The 23,149-nt window shown below is 52.9% G+C and overlaps 1 protein-coding gene across 2 annotated transcripts in view; it reads left to right on the top strand.

Annotated features, from left to right (window-relative positions):
- SYDE1 (synapse defective Rho GTPase homolog 1) overlaps positions 1 to 23,149 on the top strand; it is a 33,252-nt gene that overhangs the window by 5,036 nt on the left and 5,067 nt on the right. Inside the window, exons 2-6 of one of the 2 annotated variants that reach the window (XM_067544592.1) lie at positions 11,768 to 12,697; positions 13,123 to 13,896; positions 14,263 to 14,486; positions 14,737 to 14,863; positions 22,204 to 22,370. In XM_067544592.1, coding sequence (XP_067400693.1) covers positions 11,768 to 12,697; positions 13,123 to 13,896; positions 14,263 to 14,486; positions 14,737 to 14,863; positions 22,204 to 22,370 — 2,222 coding nt within the window. Of the gene's footprint in view, positions 1 to 11,767; positions 12,701 to 13,122; positions 13,897 to 14,262; positions 14,487 to 14,736; positions 14,864 to 22,203; positions 22,371 to 23,149 lie in introns of both variants that reach the window. The other variant, XM_067544591.1, reaches the window with a different exon arrangement.

The raw sequence follows: 23,149 nt of genomic DNA, 5'->3' as shown, positions 1-23,149 counted from the left end.
TGTTGGCGTGTGTCAGGAGTGAGATGCATGCACGTGTGTGTGTGTGTGTGTGTGTGTGTGTGTGCGGGGGGGAATGCAGTTCACATGTGTGTGAGGAGCAGGGAGGAGTAAGGGGGCAACAGGGTGTGAGTGTGTGGACAGTAGTGTTGTGCACATGTGTGGGAGGGGAGGGTAGTGAGAGGTGTGTGTGGGGAGCAGGGAGCAGAGAAGATGTGAAAGGGCAGCGGGGTGTGGGTGTGGGGAGTGAGGAGTGGGCTGTGTGGGGAGAGCGAGGAGCGGGCAGGATGTGAGGGGGCAATGAGGTGTTGGTTGGGGAGGGAAACAAGGGGTGTGTGCATGGGGGAGCAGGGCATAGGGGAAGGGGGAAGCAAGGCATGGGGAGGAAGTGGGGGCAACGGGATTGGTGTGGGGGGGAGCAAGGTGTCTGTGGGAGGAAGGGGGAGCAAGATGTGTGGGGGAGTGAGGCATGGGGAGGCAGTGAAGGAGCAGTGGGGTCGGTGTGCGGGGGAAGCAGGAGGGTGTGTTGGGGAGGGGGATCAGGATGTGTGTGTGTATAGGGAGCAGGGGTTTGTGGGGGGACTGTGTGTGTGTGGGAGGGAGGAAAGAGCAGGGGGTGTGGGGGAAGCGAGGAGGAGGGTGTATGTATGTGGGGGGGAACAGGTGGTGTGGGGTTGGTAGGGGAAGCGAGGAGCAGGGTGAGCCCTCTCCCACAAAGGGCCCTGTGTCCGCGCTGGGGCTGTGGGGCCTGGCCAGGCCAGGCCAGGCAGGGAGGAGGGAGCGCTGCCCTGACAGCCAGGCAGTAAACAACAGGAAACCCAACTTGGCAGGGGCTGTGAGCAGCTGTGTGCTGGGAGCTCCCCGCCCACCCAGCCAGCGCGCCCACAATGACGCCTCTGTCAGACCCGCTGCACATGCTGAGGCTGCCAGGCCCGGGAGGCCGAGGGCCAGTGCTGTGGATGTGGCCAGGGACTTGTGGGAGGACTCAGGCCCCTGCAGGGAACAGCCCCACCCGAGCAGAGGTTGCAGACAGCCCATCTCTCCCTCCAGCAACGCAGCAGCCTAAGCAGGGAGTGTCCAGAGCTGCCTTCCCAATAACATAGGAACGGCCACACTGGGTCAGCCCAATGGTCTGTCCAGCCCAGTGTCCTGTCTTCCCACAGTGGTCGGTGCCAGGTGCTTCAGAGGGAAAAAACAGAACAGGGCAATTGTCGTGAGTGATCCACTCCCAGCTTCTGGCAGTTGGCAGTTTAGGGACACCCAGAGCAGGGGGTTGCATCTCTGCGCATCCTGGCTAATAGCCATTGATGGACCTATCCTCCATGAATTTATCTAGTTTGTTTTTGAACCCAGTTATACTTTTGGCCTTCACAGCATCCCCTGGTAACGAGTGCCACAGGTTGACTGTGTGTGCTGTGAAGAAGAACTTCCTTATGTCAGTTTTAATCTTGCTGCCTATTAATTTCATTGGGTGACCCCCTGGTTCTTCTATTATGTGAAGGGATCAATAATATTTCCTTATTCACTTCCTTCACACCATCCATGATTTTATAACCTCTATCATATCCCCCCTTAGTTGTCTCTTTTCTAAGCTGAACAGTCCAAGTCTTTTAAATCTCTCCTTGTATGGAAACTGTACCCCTGTCATTTTAGTGTTTTCATAGATTCTAAGGCCAGAAGGAATGAGTGTGATCACCTGGCCTGCCCTCCTGTGTGGCACAGGCCAGAGAATGTCCCCAGAACAATTCCTAAAGCAGAGCTTTTAGAAAAACATCCAATCTGATTTAAAAATTGTTAGTTAGGGAGAATCCATCACGAAGCTTGGTAAATTGTTCTGATGGTTAATTACTCTCTCTGTTAAAAATGTACACCTTATTTTCCAGTCTGAGTTTGTCTAGCTTCAACTTCAACTTCCAGCCATTGGATTGCATTAGACCTAGATTGATGATCCCATTATTAAATATTTCTTTCTCGCTTAGCTACTTATAGACTGTGATCAAGTCAACACTTAATCTTCTTTTTGTTATACTAAATAGATTGAGCTCCTTGAGTCTATCATTATTAGGCATGTTTTCTTATCCTTTAATCATTCTCATGGGTCTTCTCTGACCCCCCTCCAATTTATCAACATCCTTTCTGAATTATGGGCACCAGAACTGGACCAGGATTCCAGCAGTGGTTGCACCAGTGCCAAATACAGAGGTAAAATAACCTCACTGCTCCTACATGAGATTCCCCAGTTTATGCATCCCAAGATCACATTAGCTCTTTTGGCCACATTGTCACACTGGGAGCTCACGTTCAGCTGATTGTGCACCACAACCCCCAAATCTTTGTCAAAGTCCTGTAAGTATGGCCTGCATTCTTTGCTTCTAGATGAACACATTACCTTTAGCTATATTAAAACAAATATTGTTTGCTTGTGCCTAGTTTACCAAGCAATCTAGATCACTCTCTGTCAGTGACCTGTCCTTTTCATTATTTATCACTTCCCCAATTTTGTGTCATCTGTTGTCCTTCTCTGTACCTTTTCCAATTCTAATACATTTTTGAGATGGGGTGACAGAACTCCATGGGTGAACCATGGATTTATATAGTGGCCTTATGACATTTACTGTCTTCTTATCTGTCCCTTTCCTAATGGTTCCTAACATTCTGTTCGCTTTTTTTGACTGTTGCTGCACATTTGAGCGAATGTTTTCCGAGAACTGTCCACAATGACTTCAAGATCTCTTTCTTGGGTGGTAACAGCTAATTTATACACCACCACCTGCAGCAATGCATGGCTACAACCCCATCCCATGGGCCATTCCTTCTCATAACATGTACGCTAGCCTCAGCAACACATAGCCACATTCCCATCCCACGGGCCACCGCCCGGCCCCTTCCCCAACCCATAGCAGCCTCAGCCTGCATGGCCACACTCTTGTCCTACAGAACACATCCCATGCTGGCTCCCATACAACCTACACTAGTCACAACAACACATGGCCACGTTCCCATCCGACAGGCCACGCCCCCTGCCATAAAACCCAACCTGTGTGACGGAGTCCCCCAGGAACCGTGCTCTGGAGCCACTCAGGATGCAACCAGTCAGGACTCTAGTGCTTCACAGTCTGCCCCCCCTCAGATCTCCACATACCAGTGCAGCCGCCTCCTGAATCTGACCTCAGAGGGTTCAGCACCCCTGCTCTGCCTGAACACCCCTTGTGGGTCCTCCAGGATGGAACCCTGAGGAGTTCTTCCACCTTCCCAAAGGGGCCAGACACCCGCCTTGCAGTCAGAAGTGATTCCCAGCCAGCGTGGAAATCAGAAGGGTTTATTAGTTCTCAGGATCACAGCATAGAAAGACTTTGTAGGCAGATTAATTAGAAATTACAGCAGCGAGCAACTGGAGAGTCTCGGAGTCCACACTCTCAGGTTCTACACCCCCAGTTCCCCACAGGGGACTGGGCTCTTCCAGCCAGACACTCCCCAGAACCATCCCCTTGCCCCTCCCCAGTCCTTTGTCTCCTTCCTGGGCAAGGTGGCCACTCCTGCTGGTCTCTACCTGCCGCAACCTCTTGCATCTCGTTGAGCCAGGGCAGGTGCTCCTGGCTAGTCTGCGTATGTGTGACTGGGGAAGACCCATCCACCCTCTAGTGGCCTCTGCAATGATCACACACCCGGGTCCCATCACCGAAATAGATGAGTAACATATGGGGGAAACTGAGGTGCGCACAGAGCACTCAGCGGAAACATTAGGAGCATCACCACTTCATCATATCTTGACCCCCTTTGAGATCAAACTGAGCGGGGTCGCCTCAGTCGATGATCTGGGGAAGTTCAGGCCCCTGTCTCTGTGACAAAGCATCAGCTATAACATTGGCACTCCCCTTAACATGGACCACCTCCATATCATAATCTTGGAGGCTCAGACTCCACCTAATGAGCTTGGTATTAGCCCCTTTCTTCTGGTGTAACCAGGTCAGAGGTGAGTAGTCCGTGTACACAGTGAAGTGCCAACCAAATAGGTACGGCTGCAGTTTCTTAAGAGCCCATATAATGGCCAGGCACTCCTTGTCTATGACACCATAGTTCAGTTCTTGGGACAGCAGCTTCTTGCTCAGTACACGATGGGGTGTCTCTCCCTTTTGGCGTTGGTTTGCATCAGCACTGTGCCCAGCCCTGTGTCTGAGGGGTCTGTGAACACCATATAGGGCTTTTCAAAATCTGGATTTACCAGAACTGGCTCTTGGACTAGAGCCTCTTTCAGCTCACAGAGGGCTTTCTGACACTGCTCGGTCCAGACCACCTTGTCTGGCTTCCCCTTCTTGCATAACTCAGTGATGGGGCAGCTATGGAGCTGAAGTGAGGTACAAACCTCCGGTAGTACCCTGCCATCCCGTTGAAGGCATGGACCTGTTTCTTAGTCTGGGGAACAGGCCAGTCTCTGATCACCTCCTCCTTAGCCAGCTCTGGTTTTAGGCGGCCGCTCCACACCTTGTGGCCAAAGTATGTAACCTTGGCCATCCCCACTTTACACTTCTCTGCCTTCACTGTCAGTCCTGCCTCCTTCAGGCGAACCATCACCCTCTTTACTTGGGACACATGATCTTACCAGGTCTGGCTAATGATGCAGATATCGTCAATATACGCAAGGGCAAAGCCCTCCATCCCCCTCAGTAACTGGTCCACCAGATGCTGGAAGGCATTAGGCAAAGATAAAAGAGCACAATGCTTGGTTGATTACATACCACGTGCTGCACACTCATTCAACCTTGTTGGCCAGTCTGCCGTGGATTGTTGTGTCGAAGCAGCTCTTTTTTTGGATTTGTCCAAGAATTGTACAATTTTTTTCTCTGTATCAACCAGTCATTGGATGAGTCTTACAGATTCTCTACTAAAGGGATGCCCAGTGCCCAAATCACTCTCAGGGACACAGTGGAGTGCCAATGCTGAAGCTGTGAATGCAATTGTTCTGATATACCCCAACATTCTTGAAGCACTAGAGAGCATCAAGGATGATGAATCTCAAAAATCAGCAACAGGAAAAGATGTGAAGATCCTGAGTGATGCAATGTGCTCTTTGGGAACTGCTATTTTGTGTGAGGTCTGGAATAATATACTTCAGCCATTCAGCAGGTGCAGTCTAAGCTTGCAAAGTGTTCAAATTGACCTTTCCACTGCTGTAAACCTAATGAGGAGTCTTGGAACAGTTCTTCAACAAATGTAGGATACTTTTGATGAGTATGAAATTCAGAGGGCTGCAAGGACTGCTAACCATGAGTATAAGGCAACCAAATACTGCAGAAGACAGAAAACATGCGACAATGCAACTGCCCACTTTCAGTGACAAAAAGGCCCTCAGAGTTAATACCTTCATCACAATCATCGACAAACTGAAGAGTTTATTAGAACTTCGGATCAAGGTTTATGAACATATTGACAAAACCTTTAGTGTACTGACAATTTTTTTGCTTAACATTTCAAATTCTGAAGTCAGTGAAGGTATCAAACATCTGTGTCAGAAGCACCCAGACAGTCTCCCAGTAGATTTTATTAAAGAATTTCTTCAATTTGTTGAATTCACATCACTCTCAGATACAGAGAGAAAAGATGATGAAAGCAAATCTATTTGGATGTATCAAGTTATCACTGAATCCAATGTGATAGAATGTTTCCCAAATGTTGAAACTGCATTACAGCTGTATTTGTCACTAATGATCACTAATTGTAGGGGAGAACGTTCCTTCTCTCTTCTAACAAGGGTAAAAAACATCCTCTGATCCACTATGACTCAAGAGCATCTCAGTGCTTTGTCTCTCTTGAGCATTGAGAATAAAATCATAGAATCATAGAAGATTAGAGTTGGAAGGATTAGACCTCAGGAGGTCATCTAATCAACCCCCGCCTCAAAGCAGGACTAACCTCAGCTAAATCTTCCCAGCCAGGGCTTTGTCAAACCGCAGCTTAAAAACCTCTAAAGATGGAGAGTCCACCACCTCCCTACGTAACCCATTCCAGTGCTTCACCACCCTCCTAGGGAAAAACTTTTTCCTAATGTCCAACCTAGACCTTCCCCACTGCAACTTGAGACCATTTCTCAGTGGTAGTAAATGACAGAACAAGGAGCACAGCCTAGCCCCATCCTCCCTGGAACCCCCTTTCAGATAGTTAAAGGCTATCAAATCCCACCTCATTCTTCTCTGCTGCAGACTAAACAAGCCTAGTTCCCTCAGGTCTTTGAATTATGATGACATCATTCATGATTTCGCCACAGCTAAAGCTAGGGAAAAACATTGTTTGTTTGAAGAACTGAGTGTGGAGAGAGTAAAATACACGTGTTAATTTGACATAAATAAATAATATGTAAATATGTATGTAAGTAAATGTTTGATGACTTCATCATTTTTTTTACAATATGTAATTCATACTTAGGCCCTTCCCTCCCATTAGCCTGAGGCCCCTCATAACCTTAATCCAGCCCGGCCGGCTCCCATCTCAGGGAAGAGACCCACCAGGTGATCTTCCCCCTTCTCCTCCTCCTCCAACACCAGCCCCTCTCTGTCAAAGTACAGCTTCATCATGCTGACATGATACACCCAGTGGCTTTGTGCCCAATTAGACAGTTCCGCTACACAGTTCACCTCACTCAGCTGTTGACGACTTTAAACAGGCCATCCCAGGTGGCCTGGAGCTTATTCCTCCGCAGCGGGATGATACAGTTGTATCAGACCTTCTGCTTCCCCTGGGCCTTGGCTAAATTCTCCCTGGCCAAGCCCATGAGTTCAGTAAGCTTTAATCGGAAGCTTCCCTTCCCATTCATCCCTCACCAAGTCCAGGGTCCCCCCACCTTCCTCCTGTACAGCAGCTCAAAGGGGGAGAACCCTGTGGATTCCTGGGGCACTTCCCTGTAGGTGAACAGAAGGTGGGGCAGGTATTTGTCCCAGTCCAGCGGATGCTGGGCCATAAAAGTCTTCAGCATCATCTTCGGGGTCCCATTAAACCTCTCCACCAGCCTGTTGGACTGAGGGTGATAAGCCGAGGCCCAGGTGTGCTGGACCCTGCACTTCTCCCACAAGCACTGAAGTAGGGCTGACATGAAATTGGACCCCTGGTCTGTAAGGACCTCCCGGGAAACCCCCCCCTGCTGAAAATAGTTAGCAGTGAATCTGCCACGGTGTCAGCCTCAGGGTAGCGAGTAGCAAAATCTATTACCACCAGTATGTATTTTTTCCCTGACTGGGTGGCCTTGTTGAGGGGCCGTACCATGTCCATTGCCACCTTCTGGAAAGGTTCCTCTATGATGGGCAAGGGCCTCAGGGATGCGTTACTCTTGTCCCGGGCCTTCCCCACCCTCTTGCCGGGGTCACAGCACGGCAGTACTGCCAGACTGCATCAAAGATCCCCGGCCAGTAAAAGTTCTACAGCAGCCTCTGCCTTGTGCGCTGGATCCCTTGGTGTCCTGAGAGAGGGACATCGTGGGCCAGGTACAATAGCCTGCTGTGATACTTCTGGGGAGCCACCAGCTGTTTCCTGAGCCCCCACGGTTCTACCTCTGCAGGGGAGCCCATTCCCGGTACAGGAACCCCTTCTCTCACAGGAATCTTTCTCTGCAGTCTCTCCATCATCAGCAAGTTCCCTCAGCTTCTTTAATGAGGAGTCCTTCTGCAGCTCAGTCTGGAATTCAGCTGCTGGGGACAGGATTGAAGCCTGTCGTCGTCCGTCGTCCGTCGTCCCCCCCCCCCCCTCTCCCCCCCCCCTTGGCTGGGTTTGGGATCCTTGCCCCACTAAGCCCAGGCCCCGGTAGCTCCCTCCCTGCCATGGCAGGATTTCCCACGTCTGGCTGGGAGGTCTGCCCGGGACCAGGCTGGGGTGCCCCTTTCTGGTTCTGGCTATGGGTAATGGCCAAGGCGCTCTGGCATTTGCCCGGCCAATCCTCCAGGTCACTCCCCATCAGCACCTCGGCTGGCAGCCGATCGTGCACCCCCACTTCCTTGGGGCCCTCCTTGGCCCCCCCACCTCAGATGCACCCTCGCTATGGGTACCTTGACTGGGGGACCAAACACCCCCCTCAGGGTTAGGTAGGTATCAGGCACTACCCTGTCCGGGCCCACCACCTTGGGCAGGGCCAGCGTCACCTCAGCTCCTGTGTCCCAGAACCACTGGACCTTCCTTCCATCCACCTCAAGGGGGATGAGGTGCCACTGCTCCTTCGGGGCAGCCCCACGTTCACCTGGAAGATGGGGAGCTGTGAGTCGGGAGCTCTGCCTTCCCTCAGTGAGCTATTCTGGCTGCCTCCTCCCCCCGAGACCCTGTGATGCTGCCAGCTGAACCCCCCGGGCAGCTGTCTCCTCCACTGGCGAAGCTCCCATCCAATTAACCCTTTGAGGGGTTGACTTGCCCCTCCCATCCTTGAGCCTGGGGCATCACACCCACTTGTGGTCCTCCTGCCCACAGTAATGGCACCTCCAGTCTCGTTGGTCTCTAGGGGCCAGTCAGTTTGTCTCAGTGTTAGCTGTCCCTCTTGGATGGCTCCCCTGTGGCATCTCTGACCTGGCTCTGTCCCTTTTTGGACCTAGGCCATGTCCCGACCGGCTGTGCAGGAAATTGTCAGCCAGCTTGCCTGCACTCTGCAGATCCTTAGGCTTCTTGTCCATCAGCCACAGCTTCAGGTCTGGGGGACAGATATCGTACAGTTGCTCCAGACCCACCAGTTCGATTATGTCCTTGATTATGTCTCGGCTCCACCGGTCCATTTGCAGATGTAATCTCTCATCAGGATGGTGGTTTCCAGGTAGGTCACCCCCGGAGTCTTTCACACGGCCCGGAGTCTCTTCCGGTACTCCTCAGGGGTCAGTTCAAGTTTGAGCAGTAGAGCCTCCTTGAACCACTCATAGTCCCCAGTCTCCACCCTGTCCATCTGGTTGAACACTCCTATGGCTTTTGGCCCCAGGAGGGGTGCCAGGAACTGGAGTCGATCTGCGGGGTCCACCTGGTGCAAGTTACAAGTCTTCTGAAAGACAGTGAGGTAGGCATCTATATCCCCTCCCTCCTCGAACGGGGCCAGCAAGTTAGTGGCTATGTGCCCTGCGGAACTGGCATCCCGGGATCTATCCTCACTCACCATGGGGGGGCTCCCCCTGCCTCTCCTTTTGGCCAACTCCAGTTCATGCTGTCTCTGTTTCTCTTTTTCCTCTCTCTCATACTGCCTTTGTTTCTCTTTTTCCTCTCTCTCATGCTCTCTGCTTTTCTTGCTGCTCTAGCTCTTTCATTCATAGTTCGATCTCCAACTACCTCACATCCAGGGAGAACTTGGCTGTGAAGCTCCCCTGCTGGCTGGGGACGTGCGTCTTGAGGATGCCTGGCTGCCGCTCCAGCTGCTCCCAGGACCCCTGGAAATCCCATTTGAGTGAGGGTCTGGCTCTCGAGACTGGTCGCTCTCCTCCAGCTGGGCAATCAGCTACGCCCTAGCGAGCCTTCCAATGCACAAACCTCTCTCTGCTCAGCTCTACAATGTCCTTCTTAAGGAGACAGTGGTACTCTATCTTGCTGCTCCCTCTAACTCTTCCCTTAAACCCACTGCTCCTGAATCACTTACTGCCAGATGCTTTTGTCCACGGGTGCATCCAACCATCCTCTGGGCTACCACGTGTGATGGAGTCCCCAGGAACCGTGCTCTGGAACCACTCTGGGCGCAGCCAGTCAGGACTCTAGAGCTTCACAGTCTGCCCTTCGGGTCTCCACACACCAGTGCAGCCGCCTCCTGAATCTGACCTCGGAGGGTTCAGCGACCCTGCTCAGTCTGAACGCCCCCTGGATGGGACCCTGGGGAGCTCTTCCACCCCCCCAAAGGGGCCAGGCACCCGCCTTGCAGTCAAAAGCGATTCACAGCCAGCGTGGGAGTCAGAAGGGTTTATTAGTTCTCCGGATCACAGCGTAGAAAGACTTTGTTAGCAGCTTAATTAGAAGTTACAGCAGCGAGTAACTGGAGAGTCCTGGAGTTCACATTCTCAGGCCCTACACCCCAAACCCCTGATGGGAGACTGGGCTCCTCCAGCCAGCCACCCCAGAACCATCCCCTTGGCCCCTCCCCAGTCCTTTGTCTCCTTCCCGGGCAAGGTGGCCACTCCTGCTGGTCTCCACCTACTACATCCTGCTGCACCTGGCTGAGCCAGGGCAGGAGGTCCTGGCTAGGTCTGCCTACGTGTGACTGGGGAAGGCCCATCCACCATCTAGTGGCCTCTGCAATGATCACATACCCGGGTCTCATCACTGAAATACATGAATAACATATGGGGGAAACTGAGACACGCAGAGCACTCAGAGGAAACATTAGGAACATCTCCCCTTCGTCACGACCAGTCACAACAACACATGGCCACGTTCCCATTCGATGGGCCACACCCCTTCCATACAACCCATGCATGCCACTCACTATAACACATGGCCACGTTCCCATCCCATGAGTTACACCCTGTCCAATATAACCCACACCAGTCACAACAACATATGGCCACATTCCCATCTCATTGGCCATGCCCCCTCCCATCTAACCCACATAACCATCAGCCTGCATGGCCATAACTCCGCACCAATCCATACCAACCTCAGCCGTACTCCTCTCTCTTTTTCTTGAAGCAAAAGTGTTGTCCTTTTTCTTTGCCTTCCAAACATAGTGACTCAAACCTTTGATGTGTACCTGCAGATAGGATCTCTCCCATCCCCCAGTTTTTTTTTCCTTTTATTTTGGTTTGTTTGAAATTCTTACAATCTTTCATTTGCATTCAGTCCAGACTGGTGATAAGGGACCCACTGTGAGACATGCAGTACTTAATATACATGCAAACAGCAGATAGAGAAATATTTGCACGATGATCTTCAATGGGATGTTAGATGGGGTGAGTTCTGAGTTACTACAGAAAGTTACTACAGTTCTTCCTGGGTGTCTGGCTGGCAAGCTTTGCTCACATGCTCAGGGTTTAGCTGATCACCATATCTGGGGTCAGGAAGGAATTTTCCCCTAGGGCAGATTGGCGGAAACCCTGGGGTTTTTTCGCCTTCCTCTGCAGCATGGAGCTCAGGTCACTTGCTAGTGGATTCTCTGTACCTTGAAGTCTTTAAACCATGATTTGAGGATTTCAGTAACTCAGTCATAGGTTGGGGTCTATTACAGAAGTGGGTAGGTGAGGTTCTGTGGCCTGCGTTGTACAGGAGGTCAGACTAGATGATCATAATGATCCCATCTGACCTTGAAGCCTATGAGTCTATTTCTTGTTGGAGTGAAACCTGTTCTTCACCTTTACTGGTACATAGTCTCAAGACACACTCTTGAGTGTGTTTTCAGTATATCTACATACCTCTTTACACAGTATCTGTAGGGACGTTTCTCAAAGATGTTATTGACCAGTGTGACACCAGATTTTCTTTGAGAACTCCCACGGCATTCTTTGGTGACCCAGAATGTCTGCACCGGAATCAGGAGATTCCTGTAACCCCTCTGCATCCCCTTGGCAGTTAGCATTAAGAGGTTTGTTGGTTACAGTGTGCTCTGGACTTGGTGTGCACTGAGTGTGGGTGGGTTGTGTGTGTAGGGTGTGTGTATATACTGGCATTGTGGGTGTGTGTAACCACTAGGTGTGTGTTGGCTGTGGCGTATGTGTGCATATGCTGGGCTGGACTTGGTATACACCCTGGATTTTCACTAGGAATGGTGGGTGTATGTGCTGAGTGTGTGTTGGGCATATCCTGATATTCACCCCCAGCTTCCATTTCCTGTTTCCCACAGAACGACCCTCAAGGATGCTGGATTCTCGCATGGAGCTGGAGCCAGTCCCTGGGCCAGAGCCAGCATCTCAGGACTCCAACAGGAGCTGTCAGAGAGGGGCAGCCATCACTGTGTCCAGGAAACAGAGCTGGGCTAGGTTTTCATGTGGCATCCGGGATGCACCACGCGGCTCCTACAGTAGGAAGGTGTCTGCCAGCCCCATGGCCTCTGCAGAGCTGCAGGATGCGGGTGAGGGGGTACGGCCAGTTCCCTGTGGGCGAGACACTGACGGGGACCCCCAGTGCCCTATACGGTCCCAGGAGCTGTTCTCCCACACACACATGGGGGGACCAGCCACTGAGAGTGAGCCATGGCTTGTGGAGAGCCCCCCAGCCCCAGTGTCCCCCACCCCTCAGCCCAGTCTAGCCTCGGCGACCTTAGCCCCTCAGCCCAGCCTGGCCTCTGGTGATGAGGAGGCTGAGTCGATGTGCAGCTACGTGGAGCTCTGCAGCTCCAGCAGTGCTGTGAGGTGTGCCAGCCATGGTGCCTACTTGCAGAGCCTGGAGAGGAGCAGCCGCCACTGGGTCCTGTCCTCGGGCAAGGCCCAGGGCCCGGAGGAGTTGGCCCCCAGCACCAGCACAGAGCTGAAGGAGGTGGGCACCACGGGCAGCGAAGGGGAGATCTGGTACAACCCCATCCCTGAAGATGAGGACGTGGAGGGCGTCAGGCATGGCGCCGAGCCTGGCAGCTCCTGGAGGCGGTGTGGCAGTGGCATAGGGAGCCAGGAATCTGACAGGGGCAAGGCCAGGCCCAGCAGGGCAGAGCCAGGTGGCGAAGGGCCCCTCAGGAGCGGCGCCGGGCAAGTGGAGAGCCCCAGCTCGCAGAATGTACCAGTCCCAGCAGGGCCAGTGGGCCAAGGCGAGGAACTGACTACCGGCAGGACACAGGCCTGTGGTGAGGGGCAGGGTGCTAACAGGGTGTGGGTGGGGGAGAACAGCATGGCAGAAACAGGAGACACAGAGCTGCTTCCACGGGGTTCCCCCCATCTTCTGCTGGCAGCCCCACCCTGATCTAATGGGACCCTCCCCTCCCAATGGGCCCCCCTGCTGGCTCCCTGATCCCATAGGGTCCTCCTCTTCCCATAGAGCCCCTCCCCAATTCCCTTTCCCTGTGGTGTTGCCTCCTGCATCCCCATTCCCACTGAAGTCTGGCTCCCCTTGTGGGATCAGCCCTTCTCTCCACCCCCAGCAAGTCAGTCTTGGCTGCTCTGGGTCCCACAGCTGCCTCCTCCCTGTAATGGCCCTCCCTTTCCATGCCCAGGTGTGACAGTGTCCATTGGGGCTGGGGTGCCCGTCTCATCAGGTTTCTCCCCCCAGGGAAGTTGCCGATTTCATGTGTGAGCGTGGCTGTTGGGCTGGCTGGCCCAACCCCACCACCGAGTCCCAGCATCTCCAAGAAGGGACGCTCCCTGGGGAGGGTGAAGTCCCCGGGTACCGTGCGCCGCCTCTCCCTGAAGATGAAGAAGCTGCCTGAGCTGAGGAGGAAGCTGAGCCTGCGTACTGCACGGCCCCGGGAGCAGGAGCCTGAGGGCAGCGGCAGCACCTCCCCCCCAGTTGCCTGCAAGGAGCCAGGCAATGTCATCAGCCGCTACCACCTGGACAGCAGCGTGGCATCCCAGCAGGGCCCGCACCGTGTCAAGGCAGCCAGCAAGGGCGGCTACCTGAGTGATGGTGACTCCCCGGAGCTGCTGGCTAAGGCGGACAAGCATGCCTATCCTGGGCCGGAGGGTCATGAGCCTGGGGCCGGGCTGGACGTGGGTGCCTTCCAGCCCTACAGCTCCATGGAGCAGCCGCGCTGTGCCCAGCCCATCTCAGGCCTAATCAGTGTCCACCTGTATGGTGTGCGGGACCTTAAGCCACCAAAGGCTGAGTCCAGGGAGGTGTTCTGTGTCTTGCAAGTGGATGCAGCCCCCAAGGCGCGCACGGCCCTGCTGCCCTGCACCGCCGCTTTCCTTAGCCTCAACCACACCTTCAACTTGGAGCTGGATGGTGCCCGACACCTCAAGGTCATTGTCTTCTCCTGGGACCCAGCTACCTGCAGGAACCGTGTGTGCTGCCATGGCACCGTTGCCTTGCCCCACGTCTTCAGAGGTAATGGGAGCAGCCAGTGAGGTGGGGGCACTGGTGATGGGGAGAGTGCCTTAGAGGGGGGCACTGATGCCCAGGCTGGAGACAGGGTGCAGGGGGGCTCAGATGTACAGGGCTCTGCAGGGCACATACAGATGGGCAGGGGGCAGTGCCCTGTGGGGCCCAGATGGGCAGGACTTTGGGGGGCACATACAAATGGGCAGGAGGCAGGGCCCCATTGTGCTCAGATGGGCAGGCGTGTGGGAGGCATGGCACAGGGCACTGATGGACAGGGCAGTGTCCTGGGCAGAGCTAAGGGGGGCAGATGCTGTGGTTTCCCAGCTGGCCCTCGCTCTGCTTTGACATGCGCCGGTGCCCTCTGCTCTCCAGGGTGCAGGGCCCAGCCGCTGGCAGTGCGGCTGGAGCCGCGTGGGCTGCTCTACTGCAAGCTGACACTGGTGGAGCAGTGGGACATGCCCAGCAGCCCCAGTGACCGGGAGCCCCGGGTCTTTGGTGTGGAGCTGCGTCACTTGGTGGAAAGGGAGAACACTGCCACCAAGGTGCCGTTGCTGATCCAGAAATGCGTCTCCCAGATCGAGAAGCGGGGCCTGAAGGTGAGTGGGGGCACGAGGGAGGTGATAGTGGGGGAGAGGGTTCTGTGACGCACCAGGCACCCAGCTAACACCAGCACAGCAGATACATGGTAAGGAGCCGGTGAGCGCAGCTACTGGGCAGGCAGGATCCCAGGAGCAGTGGGCTCTGTGCTGTCTCCCTCTGTGTATTCCTGTCCCTCTCCACCACGCCGGGTCCCTGGGGCAGGGGGGGAGGGCTGGTTCTCCTGGTGACAGCACTCCTTGTGCACAGATTGTAGGTCTTTACCGGCTGTGTGGCTCGGCGGCTGTGAAGAAGGAGTTGCGTGACGCCTTCGAGAGGGACAGCGCAGCTGTGATGCTCTCCGAACAGCTGTATCCAGACATCAACGTAATCACAGGTCAGTGCCCAGCCAACTCCACACAGGGGCTGCCACTACCCACGCCCTGCAGCACCACCCCAGCTCCAGGACTGCCACTCACACTCAAGCAAGTCAGCAGGAGTCTCACTGCCATGGCTGGCCACTAGACCCCATTCCCCTCCCAGAACAAGGTGCTGACTCCTGGCCTCCCTACTCTGAGCCTGTCAAACTAACTTAATACTTTTGTTTGATGACATAACGAAGTTAGGCTGATGAAGGTAATAGTGTTATGTAACATGCCTTGAGTTCTGCAAGGCATTTGAGTTGGTGCCATGCAATATTTTGATTGAAAAACTAGAACAGTATAAAATTAACATAGCATTTATTAAATGGATTAAAAACTGGCCAATTGATAGATAAGTCTCAAAACGTAATTGTAAAGGGGGATTCTTCTTTGAGTGCTGGTCCCTATATGGATCCATACATTGGTGCATGGCGCACATGCACACCAGAGCCGGAACTATTTGAAGTAGTGTCTGTCAACCTGCATGTGCGTTGCGCATCGGCCACGTGGTGCATCTGAGGTCTTATGAGGCTGCGTGGGTCGATGCCCCTCCAGTCCCCTACTACCGCCACATGGCTAGAGCTGGAATCCCCTTTTCCTCCTCATTCTTCTCAACTGCGTAGCTTAAGACTGTTCTAATTTCTTGTATATAGTTCTTTTATTTGTAGTTAATAGTTAGTAGTCAAGCAGTTAATAGTATAGTTCGATTCCCATCGGTTTACCCCGTGCAGGGTGTCCCACCTGCTGCGGGGGACTATGCCCCAACAAGCCGATTTTAAGAACTGTGCTTCATGCCCGTGCTCCTTCTGAGTGAGTGACAAGCACCAACGCTGTCTTTCCTGCCTCGGTGAAGCCCACGTTGTCACCTGTTTATCCATCTGCTGCTCCTTTCCACCGTGGACCCAGAGGCTCGAGAACTCTGGCTCCGTAAGCACTTCGTGGAGGAGGCAATGCATTTGCGTGGACACTCGACTGTGGCACTGGCGGACTCATCGTAGCCTCACCATTGGTGAGCACTTCTCCCACCAGAATGGCACCAACGGCATCCATGCCACCGAAGGTAGCGGCAGCAATGGCAAAAGCCACCGTGCTCATAAGAAGCACAGCCATGGGCATAAGGGCGGATCCCCAGGAAAGACTGTCCCTAAGGGCAGCGTTGCTTCCCTGAGCTATGCCATGACAGGTCAGATGAGAAGTCACATGTTGATCCAGCTGCTCCACCTCCGAAGAAGTCTAAGGTGGAACACGAGTAAACATTGCCAAGACCAACCGGTGTCGTCTTCTGCCTTGGTCACTGGACCACCACCTTCGCCCCCGGCTCCGTCCACACCACTGGGTCCGTCTGGCCTCTTGTGCCTGGTACAGCGCATGCACGGTCAGCTGTCTCCCCTCATGCCTATGGCAGAGTTGCTTTTGCCCTATGTGGGCTCCCTGCCACAGTACAGATCACTTGGGATTGTGCAGTCTCCATCATTGGCGGATGAACTGTTGCTCCTCTTTCAATCACCAGCCCTGTAGCCTGGGACTTTGTCACAGGACCAACCCACACTGTCGGCTCCGCCTGCCCTGATGGCACCGCCATTCCCGGACCAGCCCTCCAACTCCCAATGGTCCTCGCCTTTTCACCGGCACGGTCCTATAGTCCCGAGTCATAACACCTGCCCTATGCGCCAGTGTTTGAACTTCCTGTGGAACCATGATTCCAATACCCGCGGACCACTGGGGCAAGCAGACCCTGGTGTGGTATGCCTGGCACCATGGGGACTTCTATTGTGGCCACGGAGCATAGCCGCCTCCTCATCGTCAGCCTTCACCCATTTACACTGCTTCCTCCTTGGTCTGCGAGGAACCCCGAGACATCACCATAGCCTCTGCACCATCAGCACCACTGGAACTACTAGTCCTGACTGGAGCCTTTTTGTCCCTGGATGAGGCACTCATCCCACCTTCTCTGTCCCCCCAGATGACCATGGCCAGTACCAGAACCTCCTGTGTCACATGGCAATGGCCCTCAACTTTCTGGCTGAGGATGTGAAGGACCCTCAGGATGAGTTCCTAGACATCCTCCAACCAGCTGGGCCTTCATACACCACATTCCCTATCCACAGTGCGCTCCTTCAACTAGCCCAGGATGTCTGGCATGCCCCAGCATCCTGTACCCTGACACACAAATGAGCAGAAAGGCACTATTTTGTCTCTGCCAAGGGCACTGACTTCCTTTTCACACACCCGCCACTGAATTCTCGTGGTACAAGCGGCAATGGATCATGCCCAACATCAGCATTTTAAGACCACTCCTCCAGATGGAGTGGCTAAAACACTTGACCTGATCAGACACAAAGTTTATTCATCAGCGGGCCTACAATTCCGTATTGCCAACTACCCGGCAGTACCAGCAAAGTACGACTTCTGATCATACTCCAAGTTGGCAAGTTTCAGGCCTCAGTCCCAGAGGATAAACAAGTGGAATTTAAACCCCTCATTGATAAAGGTAAGCTTGTGGCCATGGTCTCCTTCCAAGTGGCAGTTGATGTGGCAGACACAGCATTGTGCTCCCTGACATCAGGTGTAGTCTTTCGCAAGGACTCCTGGCTCCAGACTTCTGGTTTCCCTAAGGAGGACCAGACTACCCTTGAGGATCTCCCATTCGATAACTAGAAGCTTTTCAGCGATAAAACCAATGAGTCTTCACTCGCTCAAAGACTCTTGTGTCACACTTCGGTCCTTGGGCCTTTATACTCTGGCTCCAACTCGCTGCCAGCATTGGGCTTTCTTCTGACCTTGTTACCCCATCTGACCTACCTACCACCATATCCTCCACGCCAGCAGGAACAGCCCCACCGCCGCCAGTGCTCTCAACGACCTCGATATCCTGTCGCCTCCATCTCCTCTGCTTTCCCACAGCGCCCCTCCAAACAACTCTTTTGACTTTTCCCTCAAAACCCATGAACCTCCCTCCACTCCTCTTCCAGTCCCTCTGGTTGTCTTCGGGAGCTGTCTTGCTCTTTTTGCACACAATTGGAGCAAGATTACCACTGATCGCTGGGTACTTGACATCATCCACAGGGAGTATCTCATAGAGTTCCTCTCCTTTCTTCTTTGTCACCCTCCCTGTGGCTGCCCTGGAGATCCATATCAACATGACCTCCTATGAAAAGAGGCATACACCTATTCCAAAAGGGCACCATAGAACATGTTCCATGCCACTATTGTGGCCATGGATTCTACTCCCCCTATTTCCTTATACTGAAAAAAGGGTGTGGCCTTCGTCCTATTTTAGATGTGTGCGATTTAAACCAGTTTATCAGCAAATTCCATTTCTGAATGGTCACTGTCCCCCAGATCATTCCCTCCCTCCTCCCCTGGAGCCTGGTTAGTGGCTCTTGATACGAAGGATATGTACTTTCATGTGGACATCCATCCCGCCCATCACAAATTCCTTTGCTTCATGGTGGTACACTCCCATTACCAATTCCGAGTCCTCCCTTTCAGGATCGCCACCTCTCCCCACATTTTCACAAAGGTCTTCGCAGTGGTTGTGGCCTATATGTGAAGCCTCGGCCACTCGCTGTTTCTGTACCTGGATGACTGGCTCCTGGTTGCATCATCCCATGAACGCCTCCTTGTCACCATTCATATGCTACAGAACCTCCTCACCAACTTGGGGATCTGCATCAATGAGGACAAGTCTACTTTCATGCCTACCGGTGAACTAATTTTTATAGGAGCTTGCTTGGACTCCCTTGTAGATTGGGCCTTCCTCCCAACAGACTGCCTCACCGCCCTCACTTCCCTCATTGCACAACTGCAGCAATGTCCCTGCACATGCTTTCTACAGTGCCTTTTGTTTCTGGGACATATGATGGCATGCACCTCCATCACTCCATAGGCCTGCCTCCACATGCAATGCCTTCGACTGTGGCTTCACTCTGTCTACAATCCATAGATAGACCACCTCAATAAACGAGTCCTTCTCCCTCCTTCAGTTTTGACTTCCCTCTCATGGTGGTGTAACCCGTCCAACATCAAGGCAGGCATCCCTTTCAACTCTCCTATGCCCCACGTCACCCTCACCATGGACGCGTCACTTGTGGGCTGGGGAGCTCACATAGAGGGCCGCATGGACCAGGGTCTCTGGTTCTCCAGGGAGGCAAGGATGCACATCAACATCCTAGAACTACGAGCTATCTGACGCACTTGCCAAACGCTTCTTCCTCTCATCTGCACCTGATATGATGGTGGTTGTTTGTTTATATATACAAGGTGGAGCCACGTCTCCAACCCTTTGTCTACGGACAATCCACCAATACCACACTTTATGCAGTTCATTAACCGGGTACTGAAAACAACCTCACAGCCACTCTCAGCCACTCCTTTCATCGCAATTACAAGTGGGAACTTCACGAGCCCACTCTTTGCTCCATCTTCCACCAATGGGGCACACCACGCTGGGACCTCTTTGTGACAGCTACTACCCAGAAGCTTTCCCTCTTCTGCTCCAGAAGTGCTCTTGGGCAGGGCTCTCAAGGGGATATGCTTCTCCTCCCCTGGACATCAGGATTATGTTACACCTTCCCATCCATACCACTCCTCCCGCAAGTTCTCTGCAAAGTGAGGCAGGACTGAGCAGTCCTCATTCTCAGAGCATCCTTTTGGCGGTGCCAGTATTGGTTCACCAATTTCCTTCAAGTCTCCGCTTGCCCTCCACTCTGCCTCCCCTCTCTCCTCTATCTCCTCACACGGGCATACAGTCAGATCCAACACCCCAACCTGGACCCTCTTTACCTCATGGCCTGGCATTTGGATGGGGCTCGCGAGTAGACAATGCATGCTCCACACCGATGTGCGCTGTCCTCACACATAGCAGACGCCCGTCTACCAGAGCATGCCAAATGAATGCGCTTCACAGCATGGGTGTCCTGCCACCATTGCCCCGGACGCCATGTCCATACCAACTGATCTTGACTATCTGCTACATCTTCAACTCTCAGGCCTTGCCCACTCCTCCATTTGAGTCTATCTGGTGGCACTCCATGCCTTCCTCCTGCCTACAGATGGTTTTTCTGCTTTCAGCAACCTAACCACCACTTGATTCCTTCACGGTCTCCTCAATATCTTCCCTTTTGTCCGAAAGCCCCCTTCGCCTCGGGACCTTAATTTTGTCCTTTCAGCCCTCATCAGGCCATCCTTTAAGCCCCTGGCCATCTGCTCCCTCACCCATCTCCCCATGAAGGTGATCTTTTTAGTGGCCATCACCTCTGCTTAACAGATTAGTGAATGGGCAGCCATGATGGCTGACCCGCCCTTTACCATGTTCCACAAAGACAAGGTCTCCATCGCAAGTTTCTCCTTAAGGTGGCCTCTGTTCCACATCAATCAAGTCATTCGCTCCCAACCTTCTATAAACCACACACCTCCCTCAGGGAGCGTGCATTACATTTCTTCAATGTCCGTTGTGCTCTGGCTTTTTATCTCCAGTGCACCTGTATTTTTCGAGCCTTGCCCAGACTCTTTCTCACTATAGCAGAACACAGCCGAGGCCACGCCCTTTTCTCCCAACATTTCTCTAAATGGATCTCCTGCTGCTTCATGGAGTGTTACTCCGTTTCCCGAGTCTCTCTGCCACCTGACATCAGTGCCCACTCCACAAGGGTGCAACCCACCACATCCACCCTCCTTGCAGATGTTGCATGGCAGGACATTTGTAAAGCAGCAACATCCACACTTTCACCACTCACTATGCTATAGCCCAGACAGCAGCAGCAGATGCGGCAGTTGGCCGTGCAGTCCTACAAACTCTCACTTCTATCGAGCCCTCGCTCCTACCTCCACACTGAATACTGCTCTCTATGCTACCCACGTATTGAATCCACATAGGGACCAGCACTCGAAGAAGAAATGGAGGTTACTTATTGTAACTGGAGGTTCTTCGAGATGTGTTGTCTCTATCTGGATTCCAATCCTGCCTTCTGTTATGGGCTCTGTGCTCCTCAGTAAGAGGTACCTGGAGAGGCATCTACTCGTGCAGCCTAACAAGACCTCAGATGCACCCCATGGCTGACACGACACAAACGTGGGTCGATAGATACTACTTCAAATACCCATGTATGGATCCAGATAGGGACCACACATCTCGAAGAACCTCCAGTTACAGTAAGTAACCTCCATATCGTCATTGAGCAGGTGTGGTTCCAGCAGGGATCAGGTCTTGGTCCTACGCTATTTAACGTTTTTATCAATGACCTAGAAGAAAACATAAAATCATCATTGATAAAGTTTGCATATGACACAAAAGTTGGGGGAGTGGCAAATAATGAAGAAGACAGGTCACTGATACAGAGCAATCTGGATCGCTTGGTAAACTGGGCACAAGCAAACAATGTGTGTTAATACAGCTAAATGTAAAAGTGTACATCTAGGAACAAAAACTGTATGCCATGCTTACAGAATGGGGGACGCTGTCCTGGCAAGCAGTGACTCTGAAAAAGGATCTGGTAGTTGTCTTGGTGGAAACTCAGCTGAACATGAGCTCCCATTGCGACAATGTGGCCAAAAGAGTCCTTGGATGCATAAAGTGAGGAATCTTGAATCGGAGCAGAGAGGTTATTTTACCTCTGTATTTGGCACTGGTGCAACAGCTGCTGGAATCCTGTGTCCAGTTTTGGTGCCCACAATTCAAGGAGGATGTTGATACATTGGAGAGGGAGTCAGATAATGATTAAAGGATTAGAAAACATGCCTTCCAGAGAGAGACTTTCAGAGCTCAATTTATTTAGCTTAACAAAGAGAAGGTTAAAGGGTGACTTACACAACCTAGAAGTAACTACATTTGAAAGAAATATTTAATAATGGGATCTTTAATCTAGCAGAGAAAATTATAACACTATCCAAAGGCTGGAAGTTGAATGCAGACAAATTCAGACTGGAAATAAGGCATATATTTTTAACGGTGAGAGTAATTAATTATTGGAAAAAGGGACATTGTGGATTTTCCATCACTGACAATTTTAAAATCAAGCTTAGATGTTTTTCTAAAAGCTCTGCTCTAGGAATTGGTTTGTGGAAATTCTATGGCCTGTTATACAGGTGGCCAGACTAGATGCTTATAATGGTCCCTTCTGGCCTTAGATTCTCAGAACCAACTAGACCCCATACCCATCCCGGAGCTAGGGGTAGAACTCAGGAGTCTTGGTTCCCTATGTAGGCTGCTCCATCCCATGGGTCCTGTGCTCTCCTCTCTGTGTGACCCAGCAGGAACCAGTGCGGGTGAGGAGCCTGCCAAGGAGCTGACAGGAGCCTGGCCTTTTTCCTGCAGGAATCCTGAAGGACTATTTGCGTGAGCTGCCCACACCTCTCATCACCAAGACCCTTTACCAGGTGGTGTTGGAGGCCATGGCCCAGCGCCCGCCCCAAGACGTGCTCAGCAGGCAGGAGACGGAGGCGACGGTTGCTCTGCTGGACTGCCTGCCAGAGATTGAGAAGGTGAGTGCCTGCCAGTGGGTGGAGCAGGGGAGTGTGGGCAAGTAGGAGAGGAGACCCGGCTGTGTAGCCAGGCCACGGTGCCCTCGGAACTGTCCCGGGTGCCATATGGTGCTGCTGCAGCGATGTCACTACAACCTGGTGCATCCCCAGCTCCTTGGCGGGAGGCTGTGGTCAGCTGTGCCCCTGCCACACACATGCATGGCACAGCCACAGGCATGGAGCGAGTACTGCCCTTGCCGCACACACGGGGGGTGGGTACTACCCTGGCACAGCCCTGGCACACAGCCAGCACTGCTCACTGCAGGGGGCTGAGATCCTGGGCTGATTTCCAGGTTGGCTGCCCCTTGGGATCGGGGGATTTCACCGCGGTGGCATCAGAGGAATCAGCTCAGGTTTCACAGACTCCAGGATCAGGAGGGACCGTTGGATCATCCAGTCTCTGCTCCTGGACAGCACAGGGCCTTACCTGTCCCACAGTTACTCCCATGTTGTGTGTTATGCCCAGTAACTCAGGTTTGGTGAAAGCATCTCCCAGAAAGGCTCCCAGCCTGGTCTGAGCCATCGGGAAATGGAGACTCCACCACTGTCCTGGGAGTTTGTACCAATGGTGACTCCCCCTCCCTGGGAAACACTTGTGCCTGATTTCTAGTTCCAGTTTGTCTGGTTTAGTTTCCAGCTGCTGGGTTTGATTCTGCTGTTCTCTGCTTGATCCTGTTAGTGCCCCATATTCTCTGCCAGGAAGGTCCTTATACGCTGCCATCAAGTCACCGCTCAATCTT

The sequence above is a fragment of the Emydura macquarii genome, unplaced genomic scaffold (genome assembly GCF_026122565.2).
Source record: "Emydura macquarii macquarii isolate MOO-44397 ecotype Brisbane River unplaced genomic scaffold, CSIRO-AGI_Emac_v2 contig_1002, whole genome shotgun sequence".
NCBI lineage: Eukaryota > Metazoa > Chordata > Testudines > Chelidae > Emydura > Emydura macquarii.
Note: the sequence above shows the minus strand (reverse complement) of the source record. Positions and strands in the feature narration are given on the sequence as shown.